Source organism: Lutjanus erythropterus, chromosome 21 (genome assembly GCF_056507025.1).
Source record: "Lutjanus erythropterus isolate fLutEry1 chromosome 21, fLutEry1.hap2, whole genome shotgun sequence".
NCBI classification, from domain to species: Eukaryota; Metazoa; Chordata; class Actinopteri; order Lutjaniformes; family Lutjanidae; genus Lutjanus; species Lutjanus erythropterus.
Window position 1 is genome coordinate 22152297 of NC_139337.1, and position 15630 is coordinate 22167926.

At 39.3% G+C, this 15630-nt stretch overlaps 1 protein-coding gene across 1 annotated transcript in view; it reads right to left on the minus strand.

Annotated features, from left to right (window-relative positions):
- The window catches only part of ptprn2 (protein tyrosine phosphatase receptor type N2), a 183741-nt gene that overhangs the window by 134244 nt on the left and 33867 nt on the right, over window positions 1-15630 (minus strand). Inside the window, exons 4-8 of the mRNA XM_084746815.1 lie at window positions 7173-7429; window positions 3956-4409; window positions 3484-3780; window positions 2541-2584; window positions 1617-2038 (exon numbers count right to left, since the gene is read on the minus strand). Coding sequence (XP_084602941.1) covers window positions 1617-2038; window positions 2541-2584; window positions 3484-3780; window positions 3956-4409; window positions 7173-7429 — 1474 coding nt within the window. The remainder of the gene's footprint in view (window positions 1-1616; window positions 2039-2540; window positions 2585-3483; window positions 3781-3955; window positions 4410-7172; window positions 7430-15630) is intronic.

The following is a 15630-nucleotide window of genomic DNA, read 5'->3' on the forward strand; positions in this document are numbered from 1 at the left end:
TTTACGTCTTAATCTGCGTCTCTATACGTGTGGCAATAAGGTGACACAGATTGCACCCATCAGACCTTTATGAGCCTACGTCTGTTGAGCGGGTGAAGGACAACCCACTGACACCGGACTTGATAACGCCATAAAGGGATTTGAGAGAGGGCCACGGGCGAAGACACAGTCGATAGGAACTTATCTTTGCTGAGCCTGAGCTGACTGAGAGGTGAGAGCGAAGGAGAGGGAGAGAACTTGGCTCCCCTCTCTGACAAAGTATCATCATTAAAGCTGTAATACGGCACAGTAATACCCACACACCGAGGGATTTATCATCGCTGCTATTGTAATCAGGTGCAGCACACACCAAGGATTTCAAACTACAGTATTCTGTTCCATAAAGACGTGAAAACGTGGGTGGTTGTGACAGAAATTGTGTCTCTTAAAGGTGGTTTTAAGTAAGCGAACAAAGCAGACATATGCTCGGTATTAAGGTATGTAAAATGAGGCTGCCTTGAAACAGGTCCAACAGTGCGCCTGACAACTGGTGAGTGGAGCAATAAACTATAATATGGAGCTGTGAGCTACACCATCAAGTCTGTTGATAATAACCACTTTAAAATGAGAAAGTAGCTTTTATAAGATTGTTGGTGATGCTTTTGTCATTGAAGTTTGTGGTTATAGAAATACAGGAAATCAATCTATTTACTGCTGCCAACATTATAATGTAAAGCTACAGTTAATGTAATGTTGCTTAGAACAGCTGCCACAGCATGTCTATATTTTACACTCCTAATTTATTACCTAAACTTCAATACTGTTTTTAAGCAATTTCATTTATTTATTAAACCTGTAGACATGTGGCTAAATAGTAAAAAATGTATATGTGATACAAAAAAGTTAGTTTCTAAGCATCCACAAATATCTGAATGAAAATAAACATTCATAACTATTAGAAAACTGAGTTAAAAATCAGCCCATTTTGCTGTTTCAAGACAGCGCAGGTGGGAGTTTACGTTTGATTGACAGCTCCCTCAGGAGTACCAGCATGGAAGCTGCGGACTGGGGCAGCAGCAAAATGTATTTTAACCACCCATTTAAAAAAATCAATATTAGTTTAAGCATACACTGTATTTAGAACATTTCACCAGCTGTCACACAGCTGCCAACTCTGTTCAAAGGCACCAGACTCCTCGGACAAAATCAGTAATTTTACCTGACAGAACATGGGAGTTGCTGGTCTACCGCTCTTTTGATCTGTTAGTTTGTCTGCATCGCACAATAACACAACAAACTAATCAACCAAGGCAGCGGTAGACCAGCAATTCCGGCGTTCTACAACATAAAATAATTTTGTTTTTGTCAATGGAGTTTTGTTGGTTTAGAGAGAGGCTTATATAATGACAGTTTCCTGTCAGAAAAGGCTGTCTGACAGTAAGGTAAAAAGGTGAAAATAGTCTAAATATAGTATACACTTAAACTGGTATTGACTTTTAGATGGTAAAAATATGTCTTGCTGCTGATGCATTACACATAAAAGATAAATAGTGAGACAGCTACTATATATTGTAATGCCTCAATTTCTAAACTCAATTCGTTTTTTTTAACTACAGTCAAATCTGACTCATACTCACTCTGAGCCGGTGATAATGTAGCCAAAGTGTCTGTCCTTCCCTCTGCTGGAAAACTCTTTGACCCCCACGTGGACCAGCTGAGTTTTGACTCTCATGTCCTTCTTCTGCGGCTCCTCCAGCTGTTTCTTCCCCGCTGCAGCCTGATGCTCCTGCATCCATCTCTGGATCTCTGAGTCCACCTGAGCGTCAGGCCCCTCTGCGCCGCCAGTTAAACGCAGGGTGGAGCCTTCCTTCGCAGGCACAACCCCGGTCTTCTCCTCCCAGCGGTAGGGAACTGGAACTTGGCCCTGCGTCGTTCGGCTTTGGACACTTTCCAGGCCAATTTTCTGGAGGGGAGCTGGTGGCCCGACGTTGACCTCTGGAGCGTCACCGAAGGGCTCCAGGTTGAGGTAGTCGAGCAGCTTGGAGAAAAAGGCTGCATGCTGCATTGAATCAAAAGATTTCTCTTTAGAATAGTGAAGGTAGTTTCTACGTCATTTTACTTTCCTTATAGACGAGTTTATGAAGTTCTGAGGAAAAATTAATTAGCAACTTGAATAGAGACTCAAATTCTATTAGATGTCAATCATTGAAAATATATACACTAGTGTTGCATTCACTGACATTTCTATGCTGCTTGTCCAAGGTCTAATGACATCCTTTTTCCTTACAAAAGATTATAAGTTGCATTCAGTAGCTTTACTTATTTACTTTTATCTAAACAAAAGAGTCACAAACTATATCAGTTTATATTGTATTTAATGTTCCTGCAGCTGTGAGTTTGCATTCAAGTTTTTAATAATTGAACTGTAAATGTTAGTCTGCACAACTTTCAAATCATGCTTATTTGAAGTAGCACTCAGAAGTGAATAAAGTGTAAGTTTGGACATGTCTCGCTCCCTGAGAAACCAATTTGTTGGTTGAGCAGAGTAATTTTAAATTCACCTTGTCAACAGGCTCTTTGTCTGCTGCACCGTCTATTTGTTGGCCTGGAAACAAACACAATGTATGTGAGCAGATTGTGTGAAAACTCAAGTTCTCTTTTGTATTTAGCAAAGAAAAAAAAACAGTTCTGACTCAAAATGAACAAATCAGAAATACATTTGGCAGAACTTACTGAGGATCATACAAACAAAGCATTATTCCAGTATTTATAAATTTAGAAAAGCCTCATAATCTTACATCTACACACTTAGAAATAAATATACTAACTAGAACCATAAAAGGTTCTCCAGCTTGTCCCTGTAGGAAAACCCTTTTTCGGTTCCTGATAGGACCTTTTATAAAGGTTCCACTTGGAACCCTTTCAGAGAGTTCTACCTAGAACATAAAGGGTTGTACCTGTAACCATGTTTGAAAGGCTTCACCCAAACCCCCCTGTGAGAGGTTCTATACAGAACCCTTTTTATATTCTAAGGGTTTTATCTAAATCACACTCTTACATTTTAAGAGGGTTTTATTTAGAACACATTTGGGGAGTTCTACCAAGAACCTTTTATGTTCCAAAGGTCTTATCTGGAAACCACTCAGGGTGTTCTACAGAGAACTCTTTTTATATCCCAAGGGTTTAATTTAGAAACCACCCAGGGGTTTCTACTGAGAAACCTTTTATACCATGGTACAAAGAACCCTTGACAAAAAAGCTCTTCAAGGATTTCAACAATCCTTGAGGTCCTTTGGATGATAGAACCACCTTAATGGAACCCTTAGTCCCCCCCCACAAAAAAAAAGAATGGAACGCAGAATTTACTTTCCTGAGAAACTAATGAATTTCAGATCCAGTAGATCCTTTAGACAGAAGTAATTTTTTGATCCCTTATTTCTAAGAGTGTCTATTAGAACATAAACCCACCAGCTTGTATTCTGTTTCTCCACAGAACAAACAAACCTTGCTGTTTCATCCTCAGTGTGTCTTTCTGGTTTAGATCCTGCCCTTTGTCTGTTTTCAGGTCCTGGGCTCCATTGAGCTGCACGGCTGCCACCGGCTCCCTGTTACCCTCCTTGTCCCCCACAGAGACAGAGGCTCCCGGTCCTGGCTGGGCCCCAACCTCCGGCCGCTCCTCGTGCACCTCCTGCAGCGTTCCTGAGATGACCTCAGCCAGCTGGTTCAGGTCTTTACCCATCAAAGCCTCCATGTTGATGCTGTGCCTTCCCAGCTCGTTCACCATATTCTGGATGAATCGCTCTAGAAAGAGAAAAGAGAGAAGAATGAGTAAAAATAAAGAGAAAATATAAGAAAAACACAATTTTCCCTAAAAAGCACACATACAAACAAACAAAACAAAAACAGGAATATTGTGGTGCAATTATAAAAACCAGAGTATGAATTATGTATAGCTATTAAAAAAAGCAGATTTTACCATCCATAACACTAAGAGGATCTTTGGCGGTCAGTCGGTTTGAGCCTGTCTTGAGCAGAAGTCTATCAAGATTAGGCCTTTGAGTTTTGGAGCCAAAAGCCAACTGAGACTGTGGCTCTGCGTGGTCACTCAGAGCTGGCTGGATGTAGCTGAGGTAGTGGAGCTTTCCTTTAGGCCGCGCAGCCTTGCCACCTGGAGCGCCTTGCTGAGTGCTTGGTACCTCGGCGAGAAGCCGTTCCAGCTGGCTGGACAGCAGTTTGCTCCTTCCAGGGTCCCGGTTAGAGTAAGTTGTACTGAGCAGGGGGTGTCTGCCCTCTCCACTCTTGGTGAAGACTTTGGTGACTGGAGGTTGGCCATCTCCTTTATGAACGCTGTAGAGAGTCGTCTCCTTCCAGCCCTGCTGGGATTTTGACCGGCTGGGCTCCAAATGATCACCAGGTTTGATGTCTCCATTCTACAACATAAAATACCTACTTAGCACATTTAGAGCATTTAATATGTATGTTTATATGTATGTTTTTATACTTATACTATACTATACTATACTTAATTATACTGACATTTTTGTCATTTGTGACTAAACATATAAAATGAATGACATTCTCATCAGCTTCACCCGTACTTTGTGTTTGGTGCTTATTGGTAAATAATACTAACAAATCATCAATCAAGTCATTCATTGTAGACATAGCATGCTAACACACAAATAAGATGGTGAACCAGGATAATAATAATAATACCTGCTAGAAACACCAGGATGTTAGCGTCATCTTTGTGAGCATGTTAGCATGGGAGCACATGTAACTAGATGGTGAATATGGTAAACCATATACCATCAGCATGTTAGCATCATCACTGCAAACATGGTATTAGCATGTTAACACACAAAACTAAGATGCTAAGTATGGTAAAAATTATACCTGCTATCGGCAGGTTAGCATTATCATTGTGAACGTGTTAACATGCTAATATGCTAAACTAAGATGGTGAACAATGTAAGCGTCATACCCACTAAACATCAGCATATTAGCATTTTCAGTGTTAACATATTAGCATGCTAACACACTTTGATGGTGAGTACAGTAAATAGCATTGGCATGTTAGCATCATCATTGTGAACATCTTAGCATACTACAGTTTAGCGTATAACCACTTCTGTGCCTGAATAAATCCTCAAAGATTTGCTAGCATGGCCGTAGACTCTTGTTTTTGTTAATTTCTGTAAGGCTAAAGGGACGACATTCATGTGATTAATCTTCAACCTAGCATCGGCTCTGCAATAGGTTTTTTTTTTCCAGTTAGAGCACTAGATGGGTTATGCTGGGTCAGCATTGTTGTGACAGGCTTTAGTATAAAAAAAAGAAGCAACCTGGGCTCAACGAGACAGGACAGGATATGAATAGGGATCCTAGATCAAAGACAACTGCCCTTGGAAATTACATTATGGAAATCATAGATGAGATAGTGTCAGTCAAAGAGTAATTTCATGCATTTCCACAACACACAACAAACTTTAAAAAGCACATTTCACACAGTTCTGCCAGAGAAGCAGCAGTAACTCTTTATCTTAAAAAAAGGAGTCATCTGATCTCAGAGTTAGTCATATAAGTTTATATTTGACACATGATGAATTATGTGTTTACATTACAATGCACTGGCATACAGGCATCTAGACGCCTTTTAACAATTTGGCATTGTAAGTGGAATTAATATTGGCACTAAAATGTGTGATTTTGTTCTGTCTTGTCTCTGTGAGGAAGAGAAATCATTCTTCTCGTCTGAATCATAAGGGCCCACGCTTCAATTCAGCATACAGTACATCCGATCCACTGAGCAGCATTATTATCCATGTCGCTGCTGCACTAATACTAGCTATCTCCCCTGGTGCCATTTTCTGTCCTTCAAATGCATATAGAGAAAATGTCAGTCTTTCCAGGCCCGGCATACTGAGAGGCCATAATGGCATTAGCACAGCGAGACAGGGGTGCTCTGCCATTCATGCTAACCATGTTTGCTTTTTTCCATCACACTACACAACAAAGGACCTCATCTCATCAATAAGGAAGGTCCTGAACTCTTCAACTTTGCATTATGACGGCACTGACACAGCAGCAGGAAGCGGCGCGGCTATGACGGATGCACAGCACATTTCACACAAAGCTGGGGTTCCACCCTAAATATGAGGACTGAATAATGTAAAGAGGTGATGGAAGATCTTTGTGTAAAAAGGGTCCCTGCTCAGTGGGAGAGGGAGGAGAAGACAGAGACACAGAAACAAAAGCTGTGCAGGGACAAGAAGGCGACCCCCGCAAAAGACGCACTGACTCTTTTTCAGAAGGAACAGGAAGAGGCCCTTCCACAATTTTTTTGTTTACTTTATTGACCAATATTTCGCGCCTTAACACTGGACATAAATGCTATATTGCTAGCCAAGTGATTACATAATTACATGACATTAAAATACAGTTTCTTAAAGGTCAGTTTGATGTTTCACTTCCGTAAAGTTCAGATTAAAATAAAAGATTTAAGTTTTAACTGGTTTTGAACAGTTTATGTATTTTTTTTTCCTATTCTTGTTTTTATATACCTAGGTATTTTAACTGTTTTCTTTTATAACCTGATGATTTGCTGCCTTTGTGAGGCACTTTGTAACTTTGTATTTCAAGAAGTGCTCTATAAATAAAGATAATAATTAGAATTATTAGAATTATTATTATTATCACCAAATTAAAAGAGTCATCAGAGATTAAAAAGATAGTAAAAACTGAGGCAGTGCACAAAAAAATAAGATGTTGAAAAAACGCAACTATCTTAACTTAATTTAATGGTTAATAATTTTATATTTTCAATTGCAACCACTTAATTTTCAAGTGTCCAAATAATAACTAATCAGGTTCGCAGCTCACTGGGAACAACCTTTGAAATACCACATTTTTAAGTCACTCTCAAACTCTTGAAATAAGTTGAAATTACACTGAAATAAATTAAAACTGGAAAAAATTGTCGACCTATAATCTTTTGTTGAGATTAGTTACTTTTATTGTTTAGGTAACCAGAATCTTAGACTTTTAGAAACCCCCCAAAAACTCTGCTCTGAACTATTATTCACTATAATAGTGAACTATTATTCACTTTCACTTTAATATAGTTTTTGAAATGCAATTTTTTTGAGGGGGGGGGACACCTGCTACAACTCTCCAGTGTGTGAGACTCTTACCTGAGCGTTGGCTCCATCTTCTTGGATTCTCGGTTGTCCGTCGACCTCAGACTGCGGCAGGAAGCCCAGGCCCGTCAGGTACTGCTGCAGGTTTCTGCTCAGCTCTGCCTGCACAGGCCTCAGTTTCCTGTCTCTGGAGCTGCTGTAGGCAGTCAGGGGGCTTGGAGGTGTGGCCTGATGGCGGAGAGGGACGTTCCTCAGTTTGGAGAGCTCCCTAGAGATGACCTGCTGAGTGATGTCGTCCTGCCATGTCAACCCTGGAAACAAAGAGGTCATGGTGGGGTCTTTAAACACCTCTCGAATCAAAAGCAGTTACACCTTCATCATTTGGATCGAACTAATGCCCAGCGTGGCAAGTTATGAATGAGTTGGATCTAGACTCTCAGGCAAGGACAGATATTTCATGATATGGAGACAATAAAAACGTCCCAGTTAGAGCTAAGATGGAAGGGTTCATGAGTCAGTTTGCTACATTATGGCTACACTAAAATCATACAGCTAACATGGATACAATAACTTAATATAGTTACACTAAAACTGTATAGTTACGTGTGTATATTAACAATTGGAGACATTTAAAAGGAACGTGAAGGTTATTTTCCCAAGTAACTAATTAATATTATATACAGGAATTGGTTAAGTAACTCAGTTGCTTTTGAAAGAAGTAACTAGTAACTGTAATAATTACTAAATTGCCCAACACTGGTCTCCTGCTTGAGGCACATAGCACGAGGGTAGACAGAGAGACACTGGCGCTGCCAGAGGAGTGCTGACTAAGATTACAGTGTGTACAGGAATAAATGCCAAACTAATAGATTTGTGTATATTTATCACTTTCCCCCTGCTGGCCTGAATAACTTAGAAGATTTGCCATGAGGACGCTAATTCACAAATTAAATATTTTAGCAGTAAAAAAAGACCCATGGCTGTAAGTAGGCAGTATTAAAAACAGACAGTGATCAAGGACTGATCTCACACATCATGCACAGTGAATGTCTGCTGATGAAGGCCTTGTTGTGTATTTTTTTTAAATGATAAAAAAAAGAATAATGAATTCATTAAAAATCATTTAAAACTGATTAATTTATTTACTTTTTAATTTATTTTACTCTTTAAAAGTATGCTGATAAAGGGACGAGTAGGTGGATGAGGGCTATTCATAATATGAAAATGTTTTGTGTTTTAACAAACAAACAAAATGTTGGACACAAATATCAATAAAAAATAAATAAATAAGCATCTCTTGAATCAATATAACCTTGAAAAAAAGATTTCTCCACATATCCCCTGGTAAAACACTACTTTGTTAAACTAATTAAACAAGCACATAGTAAACCTAATTTGTTTCAAATATTCAATGGAGCATTTAAGAATAAAAACAACAAACATCTAATATTTAGATTATACAAAAGAATTCAAAACTAATGACAAACTAGGAGACGGGTAAAAGAATCAGGCCTAAAGATCAGTGAGTAGAAAGCCAGGCTACAACTACCAACTCCTGGTAAGAGCTCTGTTACTGATATTTTGTCACCCCAATTTTTTTCCCAGGGCCAAAGTGAATCCTGGAGGCAAAATGGCCGACCATTCTCATATTTTCTTTTTTTTTTTTTTTTTTTACACTTTGACACTGCAAAAGAGATGGAAGTATTTGGAATAGAGGTTGAATGCTCTTTGACTGACTAGATAAACTTACGGAATATCTCTTTAAAATACTTTTGGCTGCTTGTAAGAAAGCCATCACATGGAAACAGCTGCAACAAACCCTCCAACAAAGGTGACCGATATGCTGTGTCAATGCAATTACTGTGATTGTTCTGTTTATTTGATGTTTGGCTGTATGAAGTACTTATCCATAGTCACTGTGTTACCAACAGTAGATTGCAGTCAGCACGTCCCCAGTTTGGAGAAACAGAGAGGAGTACTAGCAGGAAGGTTAAGCAACGAAATGCTGTGGACAAAGTCAGCAGCAAAAGGTCTTTTAGCCACTTACAAAGCCTACATCAAATAATCCAAACTAGAAAAAAATACCTTTATTCTGAGATTGAAGATTGATGTTACTAAATATAAAAATGTTTCTTTGGCACAGCATTCGAGTAAAGGGTGACTGTGCAGTATCTATGTTCTCTAGTTTGGGGAAATTGGTCACAGTTCTCTCAGTTTTACAGGGTAAACAGCAAAGATGAATCAGAATAGTAGAGTAGAGTGACGACACATTAAAAGGAAGCCATGACTACACATTCACACACGTCTACACAGACATTTACACGCACACACACATACACAGCCCATCAACAAGCCCAGGGAGAATGTCACACTGCGGCCTGACGCTTTGCCAACATCTCTGCTAATTGCCAACACATAGTTGGGATGCAGAACTCCTGGGCAGGGGCAAAGCACAGTGGTGCCAGGACCAGATGGAGCTACCCAAGCAAAAAAGATACCCAAAACATGGCCTCATTCCCAATGAGCCAAGAGGCTCAGCATTCCATCGGCAAAGAGCATAGAAATACCGAAGATATTATACTTTTTTTCAAGGAGCCAAGATGTTCACTGATCACACTTCATTCCAGCACGGACAGAAGCATTTTTTAATGAGAAAGAAGCTTAGATTCCTCGCTGCCACATACCTAACCTCTAACCAGACTCATCTGAAGAAAACAATGCTGCTCTTAATGATGTGGACACATTTCATAGCAATAAACTAACAGCCTGGGTTTGAATCTTTACGAAAAAATTAAAGTATCTCTGCTGTAGAATGTCTTCATTAGGCTGGTTTCTCACCCACAGACACTGGGTATTCTTCTCATAGATATTCATAAGCACCAGATGAGGATCTGAGCAATGCAGAGCAGCTACAGATGCCTCCAGTCATTCTTGGCAGCGCTGAATGGAGCACAAAGCAGCGTATGTTGTCACTGTTCTGGAACGCAGATCAGCCATCCATCCGTACAACAATGGCGGTTAACTACCCGTGGCTTAACCGATGTGGTGTATACTTGTTATATATCAGCGCGGTGATGATCATTTGTGCTATCATCAGCCGCGATGGGGAAATCAGGTCTGACTCCAGCCCTAAAGGATCCATATGGTACCTGCGGTTAACTGCGGCTGGTTAAATGGGTTCAGAGTGTGATGGCGCCACAACAGGATGAGGCTGGCTTCATTGACTGTGACACCTCTATCCCCTCTGTCTCCTGGGGGATGCACTCATTTCCATACATACCATGTTTTGTGTGGCTGTGATGGGCACACTTGAGGGAAAAAGGTATGCCGGCGCAAATTACAGACTCAAAGCGAGCCATTTTGTGAAAGAAAAAGTCAGGAAGAAAAGTGGTGGGGCCTTTATGGTTGGATTCCTCTCAATCAACCTCTCAGCTGATTATCCTGGCACTGAGGAGCTAAATGTCATGCAAATTCATCTGTAAGTCCAGAGAAAGAGCAGGTTCCATCACCAAGTGCTGCCGCTTTTTGCCTGTTAAGGATAGCACGCCGTCTCAGGCAAATGCCTCAGTTAATTAACGCCTTGCCATTAGTGCAACAGCTTTCAAACAAGCAAGATATTTCTGTTGGCCTCCTGTCTGTTTTCTGTGTGACAGAGAGGGAGGCAGCGAGAGGGGGGCCCTCCTAAATATTCAAAGCCTATTAGATGGGATCCAGTCTACACGTCTTGTAGTTTCATCTGGTGTTTTTGAAATGCAGATTTTCCCCTTTCCTTTACTTCTGTCCACCAACTGATTTTAAAGGCATTAATGGAAGAGAGCGTGAATAATTTAGCAGCAAGTTCTACCTAATTAGTCAAAATGAAATGTGTCAATCCACATCTGACATAAAAATATAACCAACAGTGCAGAGCCATAAATATGAATGATTTTAAGTGCCATTTCATTTTCTGCTTTACATCAAAAAACATTACAGAGTATATGCTATCTTATTAAGACACATCACATATTTTTTTTATATGTAATCAAGTTTTTTTTGTTGCCAGTACTGACTGCAGATCATCTATGAACCACGTCGACCGATACAGATAATTTTTTTGTATTATTATAGCAGCTGGTATTCCAGTATTATTGGTAAGTTTTACTGCCTTCTGCCCATGTTTTAATGTTGGGAATATTCTAGATATCTTGTGCATTGTTTTATACACATTTCCCCCGAATCCAGCCGAATATATTTGGCATCTTTGGAGACTTTGGGATCTCCACTAGAATTTGAAATAAAGTTCTGCGGGTTTGAACAAAGTTTGACTGCACAGTATGAGTCCACAGTTTAGGTTTTAAGATGTTTTTATGTGATGTAACTGTCTAGCATCGTGTCAATCACTTCTCAAGTCTCTGTGATGTTTTTAAGTGAAGCAATAGACTGGATTAATGCCTAAAACAAATTTCCCCTCAGGGACAATAAAGTTTACTCTATTCTCTCTCTTTCTTTAATTTGTAATGACTTGCAAGTCAGAACAGTTAAATGGGTTATTGTACTGCGCTGCATGCTAGTGAACTCCTACAAAAGATAAAGATAATATAATTAATTTGTAAGTTATTAATATTTAAAGATTGCCTTTATTTCACACTTACTTTAACAATGTAAACATCTCTTTAGCCCTTTAAATTGAACTGAAGTGATAATATCTATTACTACATGTCCATCTACTGTAATTTGATGTTGCAATTACTGCAAAACAATTGAACATCTCAGAGGACACAAACAGTTATTTGCCTGTGGCAGAATCCTTTTTGCTCAGAGTAAAAATCTGCAGCAGGTTTCTTTGAAATGATCCTGCCGCCCTCAAAGACATGGACTTCACTGCATGGTTCAATAAAAGCACTCTTGTTTTCACATGGCATGTTAGTGTGTCTGAATTGTTTTCTCTCCAGTACTAGCAAGGTTGTCAAGGAACAGACAGAGCACAATATGAGGAGGAACAACAATAGTTTTTGTTGATTGTCTGTCAAAGGAAACGTGTTTGCGCAGGAAGTAGGACCATGAGTAACGTGGTTTCGGCAGCAGTGGAGTGACATCGTCAGTTTATGGTCACTGAATCTCCCTGACTGACGCTTCCTGTCAATGGAGCTAATGCAAATGTCACAATGGATCATCTTACTTCACTTGTCTGTACTATGAGAGTATCCATCCGTCTGCACAGGGTCAGCAGGTCAATCGACTGCACGTTAGTGTAGACTAACGTGGTGTATCATAAACACCACTGACACTTTCTGACATGATGCTTTCTGATGTTCAGAGGATGGAGCTGGACAGTACAAATACTGAGCAGGAACTGGTTCAAAAATGCAGAATTAATCTTCATCCGTCCTACAGTCCTACCCACTGTTCACTAAGCCCCACCCCCCTCAGTTACTGTTGCTATGCATATCAATCTTTCCATTCAGGCATGGTCCATAAGCAGTTTACAAGGATTATATTTACCACTCAGAATTCTTAGTCATTTTTAAAATTGTGTATCTTAAATTTCACAACTAAAAGAAAATCAGGCTTCTCAGCTGTCGACAGTGGGTTCTGTTGACTGATAAACAACTGTTAGCTAATTCTAATGCTAAAACTCACTCAAATTGATTGGTTTTGTGAGTTGGTTGGGACAGACCATTGCTCCCAGCCCCCTGCTCTGAAGGCCCGCTGTTCCAAAAATATACACCTTGACACTCCCTGGAGTTTTTTCCCTTTCAATATCTTCGTTTTTTTTTTACATGAAAACGTCAGGTGACCTTCATTGTCAGGGTAAAAAAAATAAATGTATGGTTAACATTGTGAAACGGTTGCAGTTTGATTAGGTTGAGGCGCCAAAACTACTTGGATAGTTTTAGGAAAAGATAACGGTTTCAGTTAAAATAAGGAAGTTAGTTAGGTCAGCAAAATTATGTACTTAAGTTCAGAGAAATTATGATTTTTCGGAATAAAGAGCGGTCAGACAAATGGGCTTTTGGCTCAGTAGGACATTGTCAGACCATTGCGTTTGTAAACACCACTAAGGCTAATTTATTACGGCAAGCTTATCTGACAGCAATGCAAACATTTGCAGTTTACAACAGAGGCGATGAATACGATGTTTCATCCATCTGTTACACTTTTACAGTTGGTAGGGATGGGCAGACCAATTCCTAAAGTATCAATACTACTACTATGAAGTCATGATTTCAGTATGTACAGCAGCCTCATTTGGACTGATACGAAAAACAGATCCATGACATGTTAGATGACATCCTGGGTACATTAACATTCTTCTCGGTGCTGCGATATTTGCATCTCTGCTGCTGTTCTATGAATGTGTGCAGTGATCATCCACATAATGAACATTTTTTTACCATTCAAAACACATACATTTAATGAAGTAATTAACAGAGAATAGTGAAAAGAAATGCCTCACGTTTTACAAATTATTTGGTGCTATTATACTCATTAGCAGAATGGTAGCAAATAATGATATTTTGCTCCCTTACAAGATAGTACAAGCTGCTTTTAACAATAAAAACTGCCAATATTGGTATTGATATTGGTGATCTGGCCCAGGCAGGGCCTTGCATTTTGCAAAAGCTAAAATCAAAAGCAAGACAAACCTATCATGCCTAATTACAGCTGCTGAACTATGATCGGGCAGTTGCTGTTCAGGGGCGGGGTTTAGCGAACATTCAATTAAATACTTCATCATTTAAACATATTATACATCAAATTAAGACACTGTAGTTACTAGGCTTCATATTGTAAGCATGTTTCATTACTTGATCATTGGTAACAATAACAATCAATGAGTCGTTACTAAAAAATAATACCAAATGCGTTTTTCCTCCTCAATCATAGCAACATATTTCTTATTCTCTGACAGCATTACATAGCCTATGAAACACATAAGCATGTAAAAGCCTACATATTAAATACATATACTTAATATCGTTTAACATGCAGAGCAAGATTGATTAAATTTTACTTGATCGAACAAATTCTTAATGACCAATTAATCACTCATCAGTTACTCGTTATCTTCCCCTAATAGTTACTGAAGGTTTTGTGTTGATTTTTACATAATCCCAGTTTGCACACACACATGCACACATTTAGCAGAACTATAACGACTCCACAGCAGTATGACAGCAGCCTGGCTATGAAATGTGTAGACACAGTGTGGCTGCACATGGTGAATACTAAAGTTGCTGAGCTTTGGGTGCTGCTGTGTAATATAAAAGTCATCTGCAGGTGGATGACAGGGCCTCGCATTGAAAAGGTATTGTGGTGAAAATTTAATACCAGACAATGTGCTCTGCCAATGGAGACACATCCAGACAACCAGAGCCCTTTTGTACAAGGGTCAATTCCTATTGATCTGAATGACATTGGTGTTGTGCAGTGAGCAGAGATGGTGTGATTTCTACCTGCGTCTCAGATGCAAGATAAAGAGGATTGTAAATCGATTCCATTGATGTTCCTCCCCCGTTTTTTCCCCCCGTCATCTCTTCAATTTAGGTTACAGTACAATGGGCTCAAAAAGAAAAAAAAAAAAGGGTCCCGCGCGTCTCAAAGATGACACTTCAATAGCTGTTGAGCTGATAAGAATAACGTGCCACCGAGCATTAACAGTGCATTGTGGACTCATCCGAAGATAATGCTCTGTGTCTGTGGATGTGATTCTACAAGACAGAAACGGGAGAAATGATTCAAAGTGATGATGTCATGTCTGCAGCGTCTGTAAACGGGTGTCTTAAAAACACAAGGTCAGGGAACGAGACTCGTGATGAAAAGCATCGAAAGAATTAAACACCTCTTAAAATGGAGCAGGGAAAAAATTACACACCAGATCTCTTCTCATCCTCCTCACTCTCATTTGTTTATTTCTAAGCAGTAATTAGAATAAATGTGTGGTCTCGCCTGGCTTAATATTCATCACTGCATTTTTTTTTCCTCTTTTTTTTTTTTTTTTTGATTTCCTCTGGCCGACTGCTTACTCTTAATGATTTTCAACACTGGTTCACGCCTGTTAAAAGATATTAAGCTCAGAGTGGCCTGCAAAGCCAATTATGTTTGGAGGGCTGATGTTTATGGTCACGGTCTGTGTTAAAGGTGTCTACTGCCCCCTGGTGGGTTAGGACTGCGGTTACAGGCTGATAAATAACTAGTAGAAAAGACCATGATTTTCTCACTTTATTTTTAAACGTCTGTTATTTCCTACAAATTTATTAATAATTTCCTGAGAGTTTTCTGGTGTATTTCCTGTGCAATTAGTACTAATTAGAAAATTGAGACACAGGGCTTTTAGTTAGGATTTTGAGTTTGTAAGCAATTATTAACTGAGAAAGAAGTGCCAAATTTAATAACAAAAACATGATTTGCTCACAACACTTCATGGGAGCACTTATTCATTTCATAGCTTTGTAATTTCCAACAAATTTATTAACAATTTATAAATAATTTATTGTGAGTTTCCTGGAAATAACTATGTAATTAGTATTCA